Genomic DNA, 14,646 nt, shown 5'->3' with positions numbered 1-14,646 from the left:
GCAGCTCCCATGAAACAACCCACAGGCAAAATAACTGTCAATGGCTTTCACTATAATCTCGGCTGTGTTCATCAAGACTCGTAAATAGGCCTTCATGAATATACTAAGAATATACAAGGCAAAATGGAAACATATTTAATAAAAAGATTTAATTGAACTCATCTGAACATCAGATATATTAGGTAATGGATCAGCAGGATTGTTACATTTGGTTTTGGATGGTGTGGGCAATTTTCAAGCCAGTGGGCTAGTCCTCAGATTTAGGAGAAGAAAGCAGGAATTATTTAAAAGAATCCTTTTTAATTTTAAAAATGCGGTAAACAACTGCAACGTGGTGTGTTGGAGAAAACGATTGCTCTTTATCCATCACAATAATTGAAGTGCTCAGCCCTGTAAGATTAGTTAACATGAGAACACCATACTGAGAAGTAGACTAAATCATCAGGAAATCGTCTACAAGGCTCTAGAGTCTATGCTTAGTTAATCTTCCTTTGTCCCAATACCCTGTCTTCATTTTCAGTTAAATTCAATTTAAACCATGACTAATGGGAAAAATGACATTATCAACATGAACAGTGGCCACAAAAAAAAATGATCTAACAAATGTGCAGGCCCAATTTTTCTGCTTGGTGCATTGTATGGCACTAATTGCAGAAGAATTTGCAAGGGTTTCAAGACACAACACCCGACTCATCCAGAACACAGCTGCCTGACCCTGTGCCCTCACCAGTGGTCCACGGGCCTGCTCAACATGGCACAGCCCTAACTCTGGGACAAACCATACTGACATTCAATCTACAGTGTGATTTTTTTTTTTTTTTGTAAATCCCTTTTGAAGACAATATCCTCAATTAACAAAACTGGTGCTTTTTGTTACGATCTACCAAAAACACACTATGTGACTTGCTGAGGAGTGTTGTGAGATGGTTCTTGTTGCTGTTGGCAGCTTGTCCTCTAATCTTACACATTCCCTTTTGAATTCTTCTTTTTTTTTTTTAATTGTCAAAGCACCTCTACAGGCACTATTCCTTTCCCTTCACCTCCTCGGCACATCAATCAGGCACAATACCGCACACATATTTGAGCAGGAAGTTACATTTGATCAACAAAACAAAACCAAGCAAGTGGTGCTGCTAGCTCTCTCCCTTCATAACACCTTTTTTTCAAATCCAACCAAAAAGCATGCAAAACAGCCTGGCGTAGTTTAACAAAATACATTCTACAATCTTGTACAAAGCATATCCAAACTCTGCAAGCAAAGGCTGAAATCTTGAAACTACGGCAAAAAGATTTTTTTTCCTCTTTTTCTTTTAAAGAACGTGACTAGTTTTCTATGGAGCAGACATGACTTAGAAATAATAATAAAAACATTTATTGGTAAATTATGTATAAATGAAATGAAGGTGGGGAGAACAAAAAAAAAAGAAAAAAAAATCAAGTGATATAAACTGCTCTGAAATTGTTTGGTTGCTAGCATACTGTACAATAGCCAGAAAACTACAGTGGGGCGTGTATTCACAGACACAAAAGCTTGTAGATGGCCTAGATAAATGAATCACTAATTAAATCACTCGCCACCTTGCCTCCCAGATTTGTATTGCACCTAATGCTTAACAGAAAGGCCTGCGGCCGTCAACGGGCACCGATGGTATGAAAGGAATCATGGGGTTGATGTTCGTGTACTCCTGGGAGGAGAGAGAGAGAGAGAGAGAGAGAGAGAGAGAGAGAGAGAGAGAGAGAGAGAGAGAGAGAGAGAGAGAGAGAGAGAGAGAGAGAGAGAGGAGAGAGAGAGAGAGAGAGAGAGAGAGAGAGAGAGAGAGAGAGAGAGAGAGAGAGAGAGAGAGAGAGAGAGAGAGAGAGAGAGAGAGAGAGAGAGAGAGAGAGAGAGAGAGAGAGAGAGAGAGAGAGAGGGGGCTTCAACCGATATTGTACAGCAGATTTACAGGAGCGGAGAGAGGGAGGAGTTAAGGACTGTCGATGACCAAGGGTCGGGTGATTCTCGGCAACGGTGCTCGGACCCATCTTGCGTGGCTTTCTTTCCCCTTCCAAATGAACTAACACTCATAGTTTCCAGCAAACACCTGACCTAACGGGGGAAAAAACCCCATAGCAAACCTGTGATTTCTTTTAAGATTACCAAACGTACTGAAAGACTGAGGCAGAGAAACTCTTGAGAGCTTTTGAGTTCCTCCTCACGGTTTTTGTATTGCACCTCTGAACATGAAACTGACATGTATGTATTCCGTAGGAGATTTATACAGTTGATATATATGATTACTGCTTTATCTTTTATTGTGGCTGTAAATATAATCCCTGATGGCCTGTGTCGGCCGTTGAGATACACTGAAAGAGAACACTGAGCGGAAAATAAAGAGTGAAGGAAAAAAACGGATGTATAATTTGTTGAAGTCCATTGGAGGAGATGTTAAAAACTCTCAGGTGGGGCGGGGGGGGGGGGGGGGGGGGTTGTGGGGGGTGGACTCCCGCTGCAGCTTTCGAATTCTGCTTGACGTCGTCCTTCCTCCCCCGCAAAAAAAGGTTCCACGTGTTGGCCACACACACACACGCACGCACATGTGTACACACACACACGCACACACATACAGTACACACTCACACACATACAGTACACACACTCTGTCCCTCTTAGCTGCAGTCTGGACTTTGGTCCTATGGGATTAAAAAACAAAGTGTGTATGATGTATGGAAGAAAGATAAACAAATAACTAAATACAGCTTTCGACCTATAGTACAATTTCTAAAATCCTAACAAGTGGAAAGGTTTAGGTTGCATACATATAAAATTCACTTTCTGAAATCATTCATCCCTGAAATATTTGCCACTTCTCAATTGTTTATGTTCCTCAGAAGAGGTCCAAGTCCAAATATTACAAGAGAAATGAGTATTGTACATGAGTAATACAAGGCCAGACACCCAGACTAGTAAGACCAGACAAAAGTGTTGAAATAAATTGCTTTAGTATTTTGAACACTGAAAAAAAACTCCTTCTGTGGCCTTGTGGAATACACACAAGTGACAAAACCACGAGACATTTCCTCCTTTGAGTTCTCACCTATGTCAGCTTCTTTGCTTTGTTGTAAAGTGAATCAACCACTTTGCTCATGTTCTGAATGGTTTCCAAGGCTGCCTCGTAGGTTTTGTCCACCGGAGGCTCTTCAAATATGATAAGAACCCCTTCACCTTGGTCCAGAATGCCTACAAGTGTATAGACAAAGCAATGTTACAGAACACTTACAGACTACGGTTTACTATTGGGAATTAACAATGAAAATAAACTGGTGAATAGTTTTAGTTAGTGTGAGGATTTGTACAGCAAAGTGACTGGTATACCATGAAATTTCTTATCCAGAATCATTTGTGATAGTTTCCTCTCCACATCCCCCTGTGTGGAACAATAACAATAACATTACGGTTATGGAAAATAGCAATAATAAACAGTACCGGTAATGTCAATGCAAGATCAATGATCAATAGCCCAATGAAAATAAACTAATACCATCATATACATATAACTCAGAAAAAACAAAGACCCAAAATGATCACAGGAACAAAGAGCACTGGGCAATTCCATTCTACATTTCCACCAATGAGGAAGAGTCTTGTATTTGACCTAACATTTATGACAGGTCCACAGTGGGCGATTGGGAATGTACAGATGGATCATAGAATTGAGATAGCAGGAAGCAGATCCAGTAAGTGTCCAATAGGCCACGGTGAGATTTTTAAAATTTTACTCTGGTCACTATAGGGAGCCAATAGAAAGAAACTAGGAGAGGAGTTATCCACCTTATTCCTTAACCCGGAAATATGTATCGTTGCGATGGTTACGAGACTGTTTTCAACTTCTGTTCATTCTGTTAACATGAGCGTTCTCCGTAGCGAACTAGATTATGCCTCAACTTAGATTTCTTTCGAAATGTTGACAATTCTGCCCTCGGCATGTATATACTACATCATATATAACCGATATAAAATAGAAAAGTTTACTTTTATATGCGTTATGATATGTTAAGCACCGTAAACCGTCACGTTAAAACAGATACAATGCAGCTTCGCCGGAAATAGAAAACCGTTTCGGTGTCATGGCGACCCCCATTGTTGGCTGCGGAATATCGTGGATACGTGTCCTCTTTGGATGATTGAAGACCAGGCATGCTGCAGCATTCTGAATCAGTTGTAACAATCTTACTACACAAGCAGGCAGACCAACTAACAGTTAATTACAATAGTCCAGTTAGGAAATAACCATGGCCTGTGCAAGAAGTTGTGTGGAATCTTGTATCATAAGGTCTGATCTTCCTAATGTCGTAAAGGACAAATTGACACATTTGCAATTGACGAATAAAACTCAAAACATACAGAGAAGTAATTCATATCAAGAGAAAGGCCATTACCTTTGAGAGTTTGATGAGTGAAGATATGTGTGTGATCTGAATCCAAAAAAACAGGGTTATTTTCATTCAAACAGCCATCTAATCACTTGAATTTGAGTGCTTAATCTGTGATCGTGTGTTTCCTGTAGCAGGTTTAATGCATGTGCTGAATAGCGCCATCTACCTGTACTCTGGAGAAAGGCTCAATGACCCTGATGAGATTCTGCTCCAGCAGATTGTCATACAGCTTTTTCAGATGCGTGTTGATAATAGGGTCGTCCCTCAGCTCCGATTTGTAATCTCTCAGAGCCTACATGGGTGAGTGGAAAAACCAAAATCACAAAGGAGCAAATACATATTTCTTTTATTTGATCTTACATTGCTCTTACAAAACACAGCACCCAATTCCAAGATCAGCTGGCTCACCTTCTCAAAGTCAGCTAATGATCTGTTCTTGCTGGCTTGTGCTACACACTTCAGTGAATCTGTCTGTGGGGAGGATGAAGCGTAAACAAGGAGGTCAAGCCAATGAGAGGCAAATGAAAAGCACCCGAGGCCAAACATTCAACACAAACAAGCGAAACAAGACAAAACAAAACCTTGGTGGCTCCTTACTTGTCTCCCAGCATACCGTAGGGCAAGTTTTCCACTGTTCAGGGCATGAACATCTTCTGGGCTGAAGAACAAATTAGAGTTGTGTTTTACACAAATTTTTAGCAAACTGCTGTCCACATCACATACACAAATAAAGGCACAAGCTCTACAGAGAGTAGTCCAGCAGAGACTACACAGTATTTCTTCACCAGTCATAAAGTCACCTTCATGCGCTGGACTTAAAATTATCTTAGTGATTCATATTTGCTGTTGGGGTGTATCACTAAGTCAGTACTAGGGCCCTGTCCACAGATCTAGCATTTTCCACAGATTAAGTTGACTTTAAATGGATTAATGCTGAGTAATATCAACAGTTCCTGGTAGTATACATTATTTATTCAGGTTCCTTCAGCAACCAGGATGAAATCTACATGACAGAAGGTGGTATCCTTTCACTACTAGTTCAAGATCTAACTACTTGCATGGATTCCTCTCACTTAAATACAAGAAACTCCACTGTCTTGCTGACAGCAGTGAGGCATCCATACTTTCAAATGCTTCCCATCCTTTATGTATTCGAAGCAAGTCTGTGTTTAGGAGAGGAGGCGATGTGAGGCGTTAGTGTTACTGGAGAGGGTTGCATGCGGCTGGGTAAGTGTGACTCACTGGCTGAGCATGATCTTGCAGAGCAGCATGTATTTCAGTGCAGTGACGGCCCTGGGGCTGTCGATAGAGTCGTAGCCCTCGAAAGCCTCGAAGAAGTAGGAGTAGGCCGTCTTCCAGTCCTTCTCCTCAGCTGCGTGGATGATTCCTACAGGGGGAGAGCAACAGAACACTCAGTTACACTCCATGACTCAGCTTCTGTTTGCTAGCAATCCACATGGTGACACGAGAGCAGTTATGTCATGAGTGTATATCAGTCGCTAGGAAGATATGTACAATTAAATGTTCTGCTATTTGTAAAAGGGCCAGCAATCTGCCTATATGAAATATTTATTCCACAATATTCTAGAATAAGAACAGGACCGGACAGCAAGTGGCATGCTGTGAGGACAGGTAACAACAAATAACACTGGGCTTATTTCACATGACTATTACACCCTGTCTGAACATTAGATGTGATGCAAGTACCATGGACTGTCATGTCCATAAAACATAATCGTGACTCATCATAGCAGCTTGGTATAGCAGCCATTTTTTTAAAAAAAAAGTTCAATGCTCATTTAACCATCTGACCAAGATGAAGCCCCACCATACTGTGAGAACTTGCCTGACTGCATGTCCAGAGCTGCCTGAAGTTTGGGAGGGCAGTAGATGGCATTAGCCGTGGTCCTGGCTGAGGTGAGAGCAGCCCGGGCCTTGGGGAGGTTACTGAGGGCGTGGTAAGTCTTGCTCTCGAGCAGCTGCACCTCCACCAGCAAAGCCTTGTCATCCATCTTTTTGAGCTCCTGCAGCAACTGCGACCCTGTGAAGTAACATCCATGTCATTTATACAAAAAAACATATTTGCACACTTATGATGTGCTAAATGGGGATCAGCTCACTAGCACAAACTTAAGAGCTTTTCAAAGGTAAAGCGGTCCGGATTTTCTGTCCCGTGCACTATCTACACATCATTTCAAATGTGGTAATCCATAAACTACACATTAAAATATGTGGCAAAGGAGAGTATACTACATTGTGGCAATTTGCTAGACATACATTTAACATGTCTAACTTACAAATATTTCCTCAATTTTGTTACTTGAACTAAAGTGCCTGCACTGGCACCTCAAACGATATTTAATCTTGGAGGTAGGTAGGTGTGTTCTCGATTTGTGCATCCAAGTGGCAAGAATCTCAGGACTTAGCTCACTAGTCGTGCAGCCATTCAACCACCCAGCCGTGGCCTACTGGTTAGGGCTTTGGGCTTGTAACCTGAGGGTTGCCGGTTCGATCCCCGACCAGTCCACGGCTGAAGTGCCCTTGAGCAAGGCACCTAACCCCTCACTGCTCCCCGAGCGCCGCTGGTTGGGCAAGCAGCTCACTGCTCTGGGTTGTGTGATTCACCTCACTGTGTGTTCACTGTGTGCTGTGTGTTCACTAATTCGGTTAAATTGGGTTAAATGCAGAGAACTGAATTTCCCTCACGGGATCAAAAAACTATATATTCTATTCTATTCTATTCACCCACTTTCCTTTATTGCATGCCCCCCCTTCTCATTGAAAATGAACTTAATACTAGCGTGTGTGGCTTCTCATGTGAAAAGCTCTTAATCCTCATAAAGACTTGTTATTACAAAAACTTTGTTCCACAACAATCTCATCCATCATTATGAAACTCACCAAGTGACAGGGCTTCCTGATACCGTTTGGTGTCAAAATACAGTGAGACCAGCCGGGCCTGTACAGAAAGAGCGAGACTCATATTATGCAACAGAATATGCCTCAACAAGGGAATCAAACATTAGGGATGGGATAGGAAACGATACAAATGTGTGAAGATTACAACAGATTGAGGAAAAAAAGGAATTGTGCTGCCATTTATAAATAGAATACGATGTAATGTGCTTTTGATTTCACTTGTTCAAAAGACCAATTCTAATATAAAGACAACCTAACAAGGCACCAGATAAGACAGAATACGGATTGACAAGATGACAAGTTCAGACCTTGTGTACATCTCAGTTTATATAAATAAAGGAACATTTTTATGTCATAATTTGTCTGCAGTTTGTTCTGTCAAAAGAAATTGTGAGAAAATCAGATAATGAACTAACTTATAGTGAATAACTCCACCCATCGCTCCGGGAAGAGATGTAAATAAACAATTCTGCTAAGTCATAAAACTGTGCTAGTCCCAACCCAGCCGGTGACACCGGTCAGATGCCTCAATTCCACACGCAGGCACACGCTTACCTCCAAGGCCTGTCTGAGGAAGGTCCTCTTCTCAGCCTTGGCCCACTCAATGCACTCCAGGCACAGCTCCACTTCCTGTCCTGTGGCGGCCTCCATGTCCAAGAAGAGGTCCAGAAGGGAGCGCACTAGTCGGGCAGCCTTGGCCTTGCTGATGGAGATGAGGAAAGGCCTCACAAACTTCAGCAGTCCCCCCAGCTCTGAAACCACAAGGAGGGAAGGTGGGTAATTACTTGTTGAAGCCACTACCGGCACATGGTGGGGGAAATATGACCCCAAGTTCTCAAACCCAAATTATATGACTAAGCAACCAGCCCATTGGGAAGAACATTTCTGAAGTAAAAAGGGGCATGTTACTGATCTCTGGACAGACTGTAAGAGAGTTTTTCCAAGTGAAGTTAAGAGGAAGCTTGGAAAAACTAGTCTCACATAAAGACAGGAGATGCAAACATACCTGCAGCCTGACCGGTCGTGGCCAGGAGATTTCCCAGCTCAAGGATGCTCTGCTCCTTAACTCTGACCGCCTCCTCATCATCTTGTTGGACATCTCGCCTCACTGAAGACAAAAAAAAAACAAGTTACATTATTACAAGTAGTGTCAAGACTAACATGAACAATGAACAATTCAAATCATGGTCGAGAATACAGAGGTGAGGACCTATCGCCTGGTCTTGTATCACGAGTGATGACAGTCAGTAGTTATCACGTTTTGATCACAAAAAAACAATACCAGCCAGTCTAAATTCAATGATTGTTGGGCAACTTCAGTGGGACAGTGAAGAGACCGGAGCAAGCAGTGTCACTGTTAGCATGCTAGCTAGCTAAATATAGCAAAACAACTATCGTTAGTGTTAACCGTTTATAATCATCGTGCACTACAAACTCCGTAATTTGCTCATAGTTACGATAGCTGGGTCCTTACACACGTCTACACTTCAGTTAAATGTCTTGAAGCCAACTTTTACCACCAACCAGCATTACATTTAACATCCAACGAAGGAATAGATAGCTACTGTTAGCTATATGTAATCAATATGCCGACAGCTACAAGATTTGCCTAGTATTCCACAGTAATGACAGTGAATGTCGACTTGCTAACGTTAATTTGTTGGCAGCCAGCAAGCTAGTTCCAGTCTCAAAATCACGGAATATCATTAAACTACATTTTCCCGTTGTTTGTCTTCTTAGGTTAAATAGTAACTTTGACGTTCATAACAATGTTTTGTTCAAAGTTCGACTACACTTGTTTTATTAAGTCGCCGAGGTCAATAGCTACTTGCTAGATAATGGATTTCTGTATTGGCTTGATGGTGACTCACAGACGTTTCCTTGCATGAGCTAGGCTATCTGGCTCGATCTGGCTACATAGCTAGGTGATGGCCTACTACTAGCGAGCTAGCTAGCTTGTTCACGACCACTAACCTACCACCAGCATGGCTAGCTACAGTGAGTCAGCAACGCACCAGCCGGCTGTTAGCAGCGAGCAGAAACAAATCAGGGCTGTAGCCGGAAAACGTTCAAATTAGCAGGCTACTTTGAACTACTTTCAAATAATATAACGTGTTTTTCACTTACCTATTGAGTGTAAAATATCAATAGAGGCATTTCTGTCCGTACTAATGAGAGACTGGGCTCTCTGAAACTCAACCACTGCCGCGGTTGCCATCTTCCTTATTCAAAATCAGCCAGCCTCTAAATAATCGCGAGGGTGACAGCAAAAACGGAGTTACACGGAATTATGGGTAGGACTAAGTGTTTTCGGGAAGTGTAGTTTTATTGATACAGGAGCTGAACCAATTCATTCAAAACACATCACTTATGCCCATTAAAGGATATCATAGCAATTTGTCTTTAAGCAAGTGATTATTTAACTAATTCTCTTCATTTACTTCGCCAAACAGCCCCTTAGGATAGGCAGAGGGCTGCCCAACACTTTGAAAAATAGGCTTGGCTGCTGTCTTCTGTCAGGTTATGGCTACTCCTATCACATAGGCTAAATATAGGGGTAGGCCTGTTAATAAACCAGAATAACCTAGCCTTCTTTCCTTTGCCTATGGGCTATGGGACTAGCATTGATTTTGGTCTGCCCTGATGATGTGTTTCCACCTGCGCTATCTGAGCAATTTATTCTAAAACAATCTGCCATGAATATTGCAGCTGGGCTAGCACGCGCCATCATAATTGACGGTGTGCGCACGGTCGCTGGGTGGAGCTGTCAAAACAGCACCAAGGACAGCACAGAGAGGCGCTCGATCATTACGTTTCATTGGCCAAACAGTGCTCCTTGCGGTAGCTTAGAGCTTGTGAAAGTGCACAACAACCACCCAAATCCGCGTCTGCTCTGGCGAGGACCAATAGCGCAGCTTCACAGCCCTCAGCATCCCCATCCTACAGAGAGCTCGACATCACCACAGTGCAGGAGAGCCAGCGGAGAGCTCTATCAAGGCGTGGGGATATTCGTCTGATTAAAGGGTTTTCATCGGAATTTTAAACGCATTTTTGTCATTGAGGGCATTCCTTGAGATTACCGGTTTTGTTTCACCTTGATGTGCTGCATTTCAAAGGGAAAAAGCAATCCAGACGCAGATATTGCTTGTATTCGTCTATAAAAACGTTGAGGAAAAATACAACTGCTGGTAAGTGCGTTTTTAACCTATAATCTTGCAGTAGCCTAGCCTATGCTGAGACCTTCGATATATAGCCTAGGATTAATTAAACTGAAATAATTTTGGCTAGGCTACCTTTATAGCCTATGTCATGGCATAAAAAAACAAGAATGTGATGAGTTTATTGGGTCAAAATCGGAATAGCAGAATAAAAGAAAAAACGGCAAAAAAAAAAATAAAAAAAATAGGCCTAGGTGGAGAAAACAGCAAATGAAAGAGGCCAATGAAAATATGGGTCTATTTTCATGGGGAATTCCATCACCATAGTTAAACCATGCGCTACTTTTCAGTACCGTGGACAGTCGCCACATAAACAAACGCAGCACCACCAATAACGGCGCACAGATTCAGGCGAGCAGACTGTTTTCGACATGAGAAAACACATAAAGAGCCGGCACTTGCACTCCAATTTAGTCTGTGATATGAATATGCTGCAGAGTTGGGATTATGATCATCGATATGCACTTCTACGTCAGGCGAGGTCTTTCTTTAAAATAAACAGCATGACATTCCCCTTAACTTTTTGCTGTGATCAGATGACTCATCAACGAATAGGCTAGGCTAGTTAATCTTTGAACATATCGAAGACGTAAAAACATTAATGGCATGACACTATACTGAGCCTAGATGATGGCGTTCCTGCATGCCTCGGTCATAACAAGACGACGTTCACGCAGGTGTTTACGCTCATAGGCTTCCATTTTAAAGCTTGTGAATATTTCTGGAGATGGTGGCGAGGTTTGTTTAGTCTGTATTTGGATGCGCCTGTACTAAAACATATTCTATATTCATTATATCGATGCAAGTCATTATAAGCTGGTCTGACAATGACACAATTTTATACCTCCAGTGCTACCATTTTTGATTTAACATCATCCGGTTGTGCCCCATATTCCTACTGTAATACAGTCTATTTTTAGTTGATGTAGGCTGTAGTGCAAAATGCTGCGTTACCATTTTGCGGTGGGCTATTTGGTTGGTAGCATATATAATTTATCCAACAAGGTTTTCGATCAGGCTTTTCGTGCAAGGACAAATTCATTAAGATTGGGGAGGCAAGGTTGCAGGGATCGGTGAGGCATCTCCTTTGAATCACAGATAGGCAGCGAACTGTGTTGATGTAGCCTAAAACATCAATATAAAAACAGACTGGAAGAGATGATTTGTTTTAGACCATTTCATTTATACAACATCAGCCCTCTCATCTGGTTTAGTATGCTAAACTATTGGATGATAGATTGGGTGAATTGCCGAAGCCATGTAATCTCTTGAGTGGAGTCAACATTTGTATTTAAACCATTGTTAAAGATGGACTTTAAATCGACACCCAAGGAGGATAATCCCCATTACTGATTATGATCCTGTTTATTTGTAAGGGGATTTTGACATTGTTTGGAATATGCCAGGACCTGAGCTATTTGCACCTCATCTTTAAGTCAAGGTGATCAATTGATTGTTCTTTGAAGTGTTGTGACTTTGATCATTGTGAATACTCAGGCAATTGTTTCTATTGTTTTACAGAACCTACTGAGGTTAAAAGCAAACAGTGGGCAAGCAAGCAGGACAGAGAAACAAGAGAGAGACAGAGAGAGAGAGAGAGTGTGCTGCTGCATCGACTAGTGAGGCAAGCCTGCTCCACCATAACAAAGCCACCCCTCTGGAGCTCCAAACTCCTCCCCGACGTGGATGCCTAAGATAAATTCCGTCTGGTAGCCCGGGGCTTCCACGCTCTGAAGAAGTGAGGTCAAGACCCTCACTTTCCGATCCCAGGCTATCCCCCTGCCGTCCACTTCACCGTCTCCTGAGAGGCCCACGACCCCGCCGGCGCCATGGGAACCGTGCTGTCGCTCTCGCCCAGCTACCGCAAGGCGGCGCTCTTCGAGGATGGCCCGGCCACGGTGGGCCACTACACGGCCGTGCAGAACAGCAAGAACGCCAAAGACAAGAACCTGAAGCGCAACTCGCTCATCAACGTGCTGCCGTGGAAGCGCATCGTGGCCGTCTCGGCCAAGAAGAAGGGCTCCAAGAAGGTGCAGCCCAACGCCGCCTACCAGAACAACGTCACGCACCTCAACAACGAGAACCTGAAGAAGTCGCAGTCGTGTGCCAACCTCTCCACCTTCGCCCAGGACCAGGGCAGCCCCACCAAGAACGCCAACAACGCCGTGTCGTCGGTCAAGAAGGCGCCGCTGACCAACTCGAACGCCGCGTCCGGCACGCCCAAGCGGGTGATCGTCCAGGCCTCCACCAGCGAGCTCCTCCGCTGCCTGGGAGAGTTCCTGTGCCGGCGGTGCTACCGACTCAAACACCTGTCCCCCACCGACCCGGTCCTGTGGCTGCGCAGCGTCGACCGCTCCCTGCTCCTCCAGGGCTGGCAGGACCAGGGCTTCATCACGCCCGCCAACGTGGTGTTCGTTTACATGCTGTGCCGCGACGTGGTCTCCTCGGAGGTGGCCACTGAGCACGAGCTGCAGGCCGTGCTGCTCACCTGCCTCTACCTGTCCTACTCGTACATGGGCAACGAGATCTCGTACCCGCTCAAGCCCTTCCTGGTGGAGAGCTCCAAGGAGACCTTCTGGGACCGCTGCCTGTCCATCATCAACCTGATGAGTGCCAAGATGCTGCAGATCAACTCGGACCCGCACTACTTCACGCAGGTGTTCGCCGATCTCAAGAACGAGAGCCAGAAGGAGGAGGAGAGGAGTCGCCTGCTCATCGGCCTGGACCGGTGAGGGAGGGCGCCACCTAGGGGCTGACCGAGGGGCAGTGGGTGGCGCATAGCTGTCTGGTGTTTGTTCAGGAAGGAGGGGGCCGGGTGGGGTGGAGGGATCCTAAAGGGCTTCTCAGGAGTATGTCGGTGGGGGGTGGGTGGATGAGAATTATACTTGCTGATGTTTCAGATGGAACCATTTTCAGAGATATTTGTACAAATAGAACTACTAAGTAAGTTTGACTACTCATAGGCCTACTAGAAATTTGATTATAGCTGTAGATTTCTACTGTGTGTGAAAGAAGTTGCACTTCAAATCTTTCCAAGGAAGCTCACTTTAAATCACAATTTAATTCAATGTTAGAAAAGATATCCGAATGCCATCTGAACTGGGGAAAAACAGGATTTGGAATTGCACCTGAACAAACACCAGACACATATGTACCCATTATTAAGAACAAACACTGGAAATAAAAAAAGACACTGACAAAAAAGCAAGAGACCACCATCTCCAAAAAAAAGACGACTACCAACAAACAAACATCGCAAGAAAAACTTAAACGAGACAACTAAAAAAAGAAACAAAAACAAGACACTAGCAATGGGGAAAACAAAATCTACAGCAATGAATGTGGTAGGGTGGCGGCTGCTGTCTTACCAGCCACCTGCTGACTATGGGAGATGTGCACTGCCTGGTGTGGGAGACTCTTTTAAAGCGAACAGCCCCTTCCCTGGCCTTTCGAGGGCCACTGGACAAAGCTGCAATCCAGGGTCCTAAGGACACCTCAGCCGAACCTGTCCTGCATAACGCTGGCCATGCACACACACACACAAACACACACACATGGCTTTGCTGCAGTGTGTGTCTGCGTGTGTATCTATCTGACTGAGTCCGTAGCCGGGAGATGGCTACTTGTGTAGATATCACCTGTATCTGTAACGGATGAGAAATGACTGGAACTGAATGCAGTGTCTGAGGAATGATCAGCTGATGGACTCTGGCAGGGAGTTTTGGTTTCCTAGCGCGCACACACGCAGTGTGTTGTTGAGAAAGACCTACTTTATTTTCATCTGCAGGGGGGAAAGGGGAAAAAAGAAAAGAAATGTTTGGTCTCTGTCGGGATCACCCTTGACGGAGAGTTGCCAACTGATTTGCTTAGAGGAAAACAAACAAAAAATAGTTTCTGTTTTTTTTTACCTAGAGATGTAACCAAATGCACGTGTGCCATGCATTTTTATGGTGGGAAGACATTTCTTTGCTTATTCTCTTTTCCTTGAATTTGTAATCCAACTGCATCTGCGTCTAGAGAATGCTATGAACAACAAAAAAAAAAATAGCAGAATTAGTTTATTTAGCTATGCTTGCTAAAATGAGCTACTGTTTTT

At 43.6% G+C, this 14,646-nt stretch overlaps 2 protein-coding genes across 2 annotated transcripts; one reads left to right on the top strand and one right to left on the bottom strand.

Annotated features, from left to right (window-relative positions):
* Positions 1 to 2,269: 2,269 nt before the first annotated feature.
* Positions 2,270 to 9,571, bottom strand: psmd11b (proteasome 26S subunit, non-ATPase 11b). The gene is made up of 13 exons (XM_062526872.1): positions 9,460 to 9,571; positions 8,339 to 8,440; positions 7,888 to 8,084; positions 7,315 to 7,372; positions 6,260 to 6,454; positions 5,656 to 5,800; positions 5,011 to 5,071; positions 4,822 to 4,884; positions 4,580 to 4,705; positions 4,417 to 4,452; positions 3,353 to 3,404; positions 3,075 to 3,217; positions 2,270 to 2,670 (listed from the first exon to the last, which is right to left on the bottom strand). Exons 1-12 carry the CDS (start codon positions 9,548 to 9,550, stop codon positions 3,075 to 3,077), a joined length of 1,269 nt encoding a protein of 422 aa, XP_062382856.1. The 5' UTR covers positions 9,551 to 9,571; the 3' UTR covers positions 2,270 to 2,670.
* A 753-nt stretch (positions 9,572 to 10,324) lies between these two features.
* cdk5r1b (cyclin dependent kinase 5, regulatory subunit 1b (p35)) lies at positions 10,325 to 13,335 on the top strand. Its single transcript, XM_062526526.1, has 2 exons — positions 10,325 to 10,520; positions 12,072 to 13,335. Exon 2 carries the CDS (start codon positions 12,380 to 12,382, stop codon positions 13,280 to 13,282), a length of 903 nt encoding a protein of 300 aa, XP_062382510.1. The 5' UTR covers positions 10,325 to 10,520; positions 12,072 to 12,379; the 3' UTR covers positions 13,283 to 13,335.
* Positions 13,336 to 14,646: the final 1,311 nt, after the last annotated feature.

Source organism: Sardina pilchardus, chromosome 22, assembly GCF_963854185.1.
Source record: "Sardina pilchardus chromosome 22, fSarPil1.1, whole genome shotgun sequence".
Taxonomy (NCBI): Eukaryota; Metazoa; Chordata; class Actinopteri; order Clupeiformes; family Clupeidae; genus Sardina; species Sardina pilchardus.
This window is presented reverse-complemented; position numbering and strand designations above follow the sequence as displayed.

What these genes read in the sequence shown, in the direction of transcription:
- cdk5r1b (XM_062526526.1), top strand. Translation starts at nt 12,380, where the DNA reads ATGGGAACCGTGCTGTCGCTCTCGCCCAGCTACCGCAAGGCGGCGCTC.
- psmd11b (XM_062526872.1), bottom strand. Translation starts at nt 9,550, where the DNA reads ATGGCAACCGCGGCAGTGGTTGAGTTTCAGAGAGCCCAGTCTCTCATT. An exon ending in AGCCTTTCTCCAGAGTACAG is followed by an intron (nt 4,453 to 4,579) that starts GTAGATGGCGCT and finishes TTTTGGATTCAG; the next exon opens with ATCACACACATATCTTCACT. An exon ending in TCTGGATAAGAAATTTCATG is followed by an intron (nt 3,218 to 3,352) that starts GTATACCAGTCA and finishes ATACACTTGTAG; the next exon opens with GCATTCTGGACCAAGGTGAA.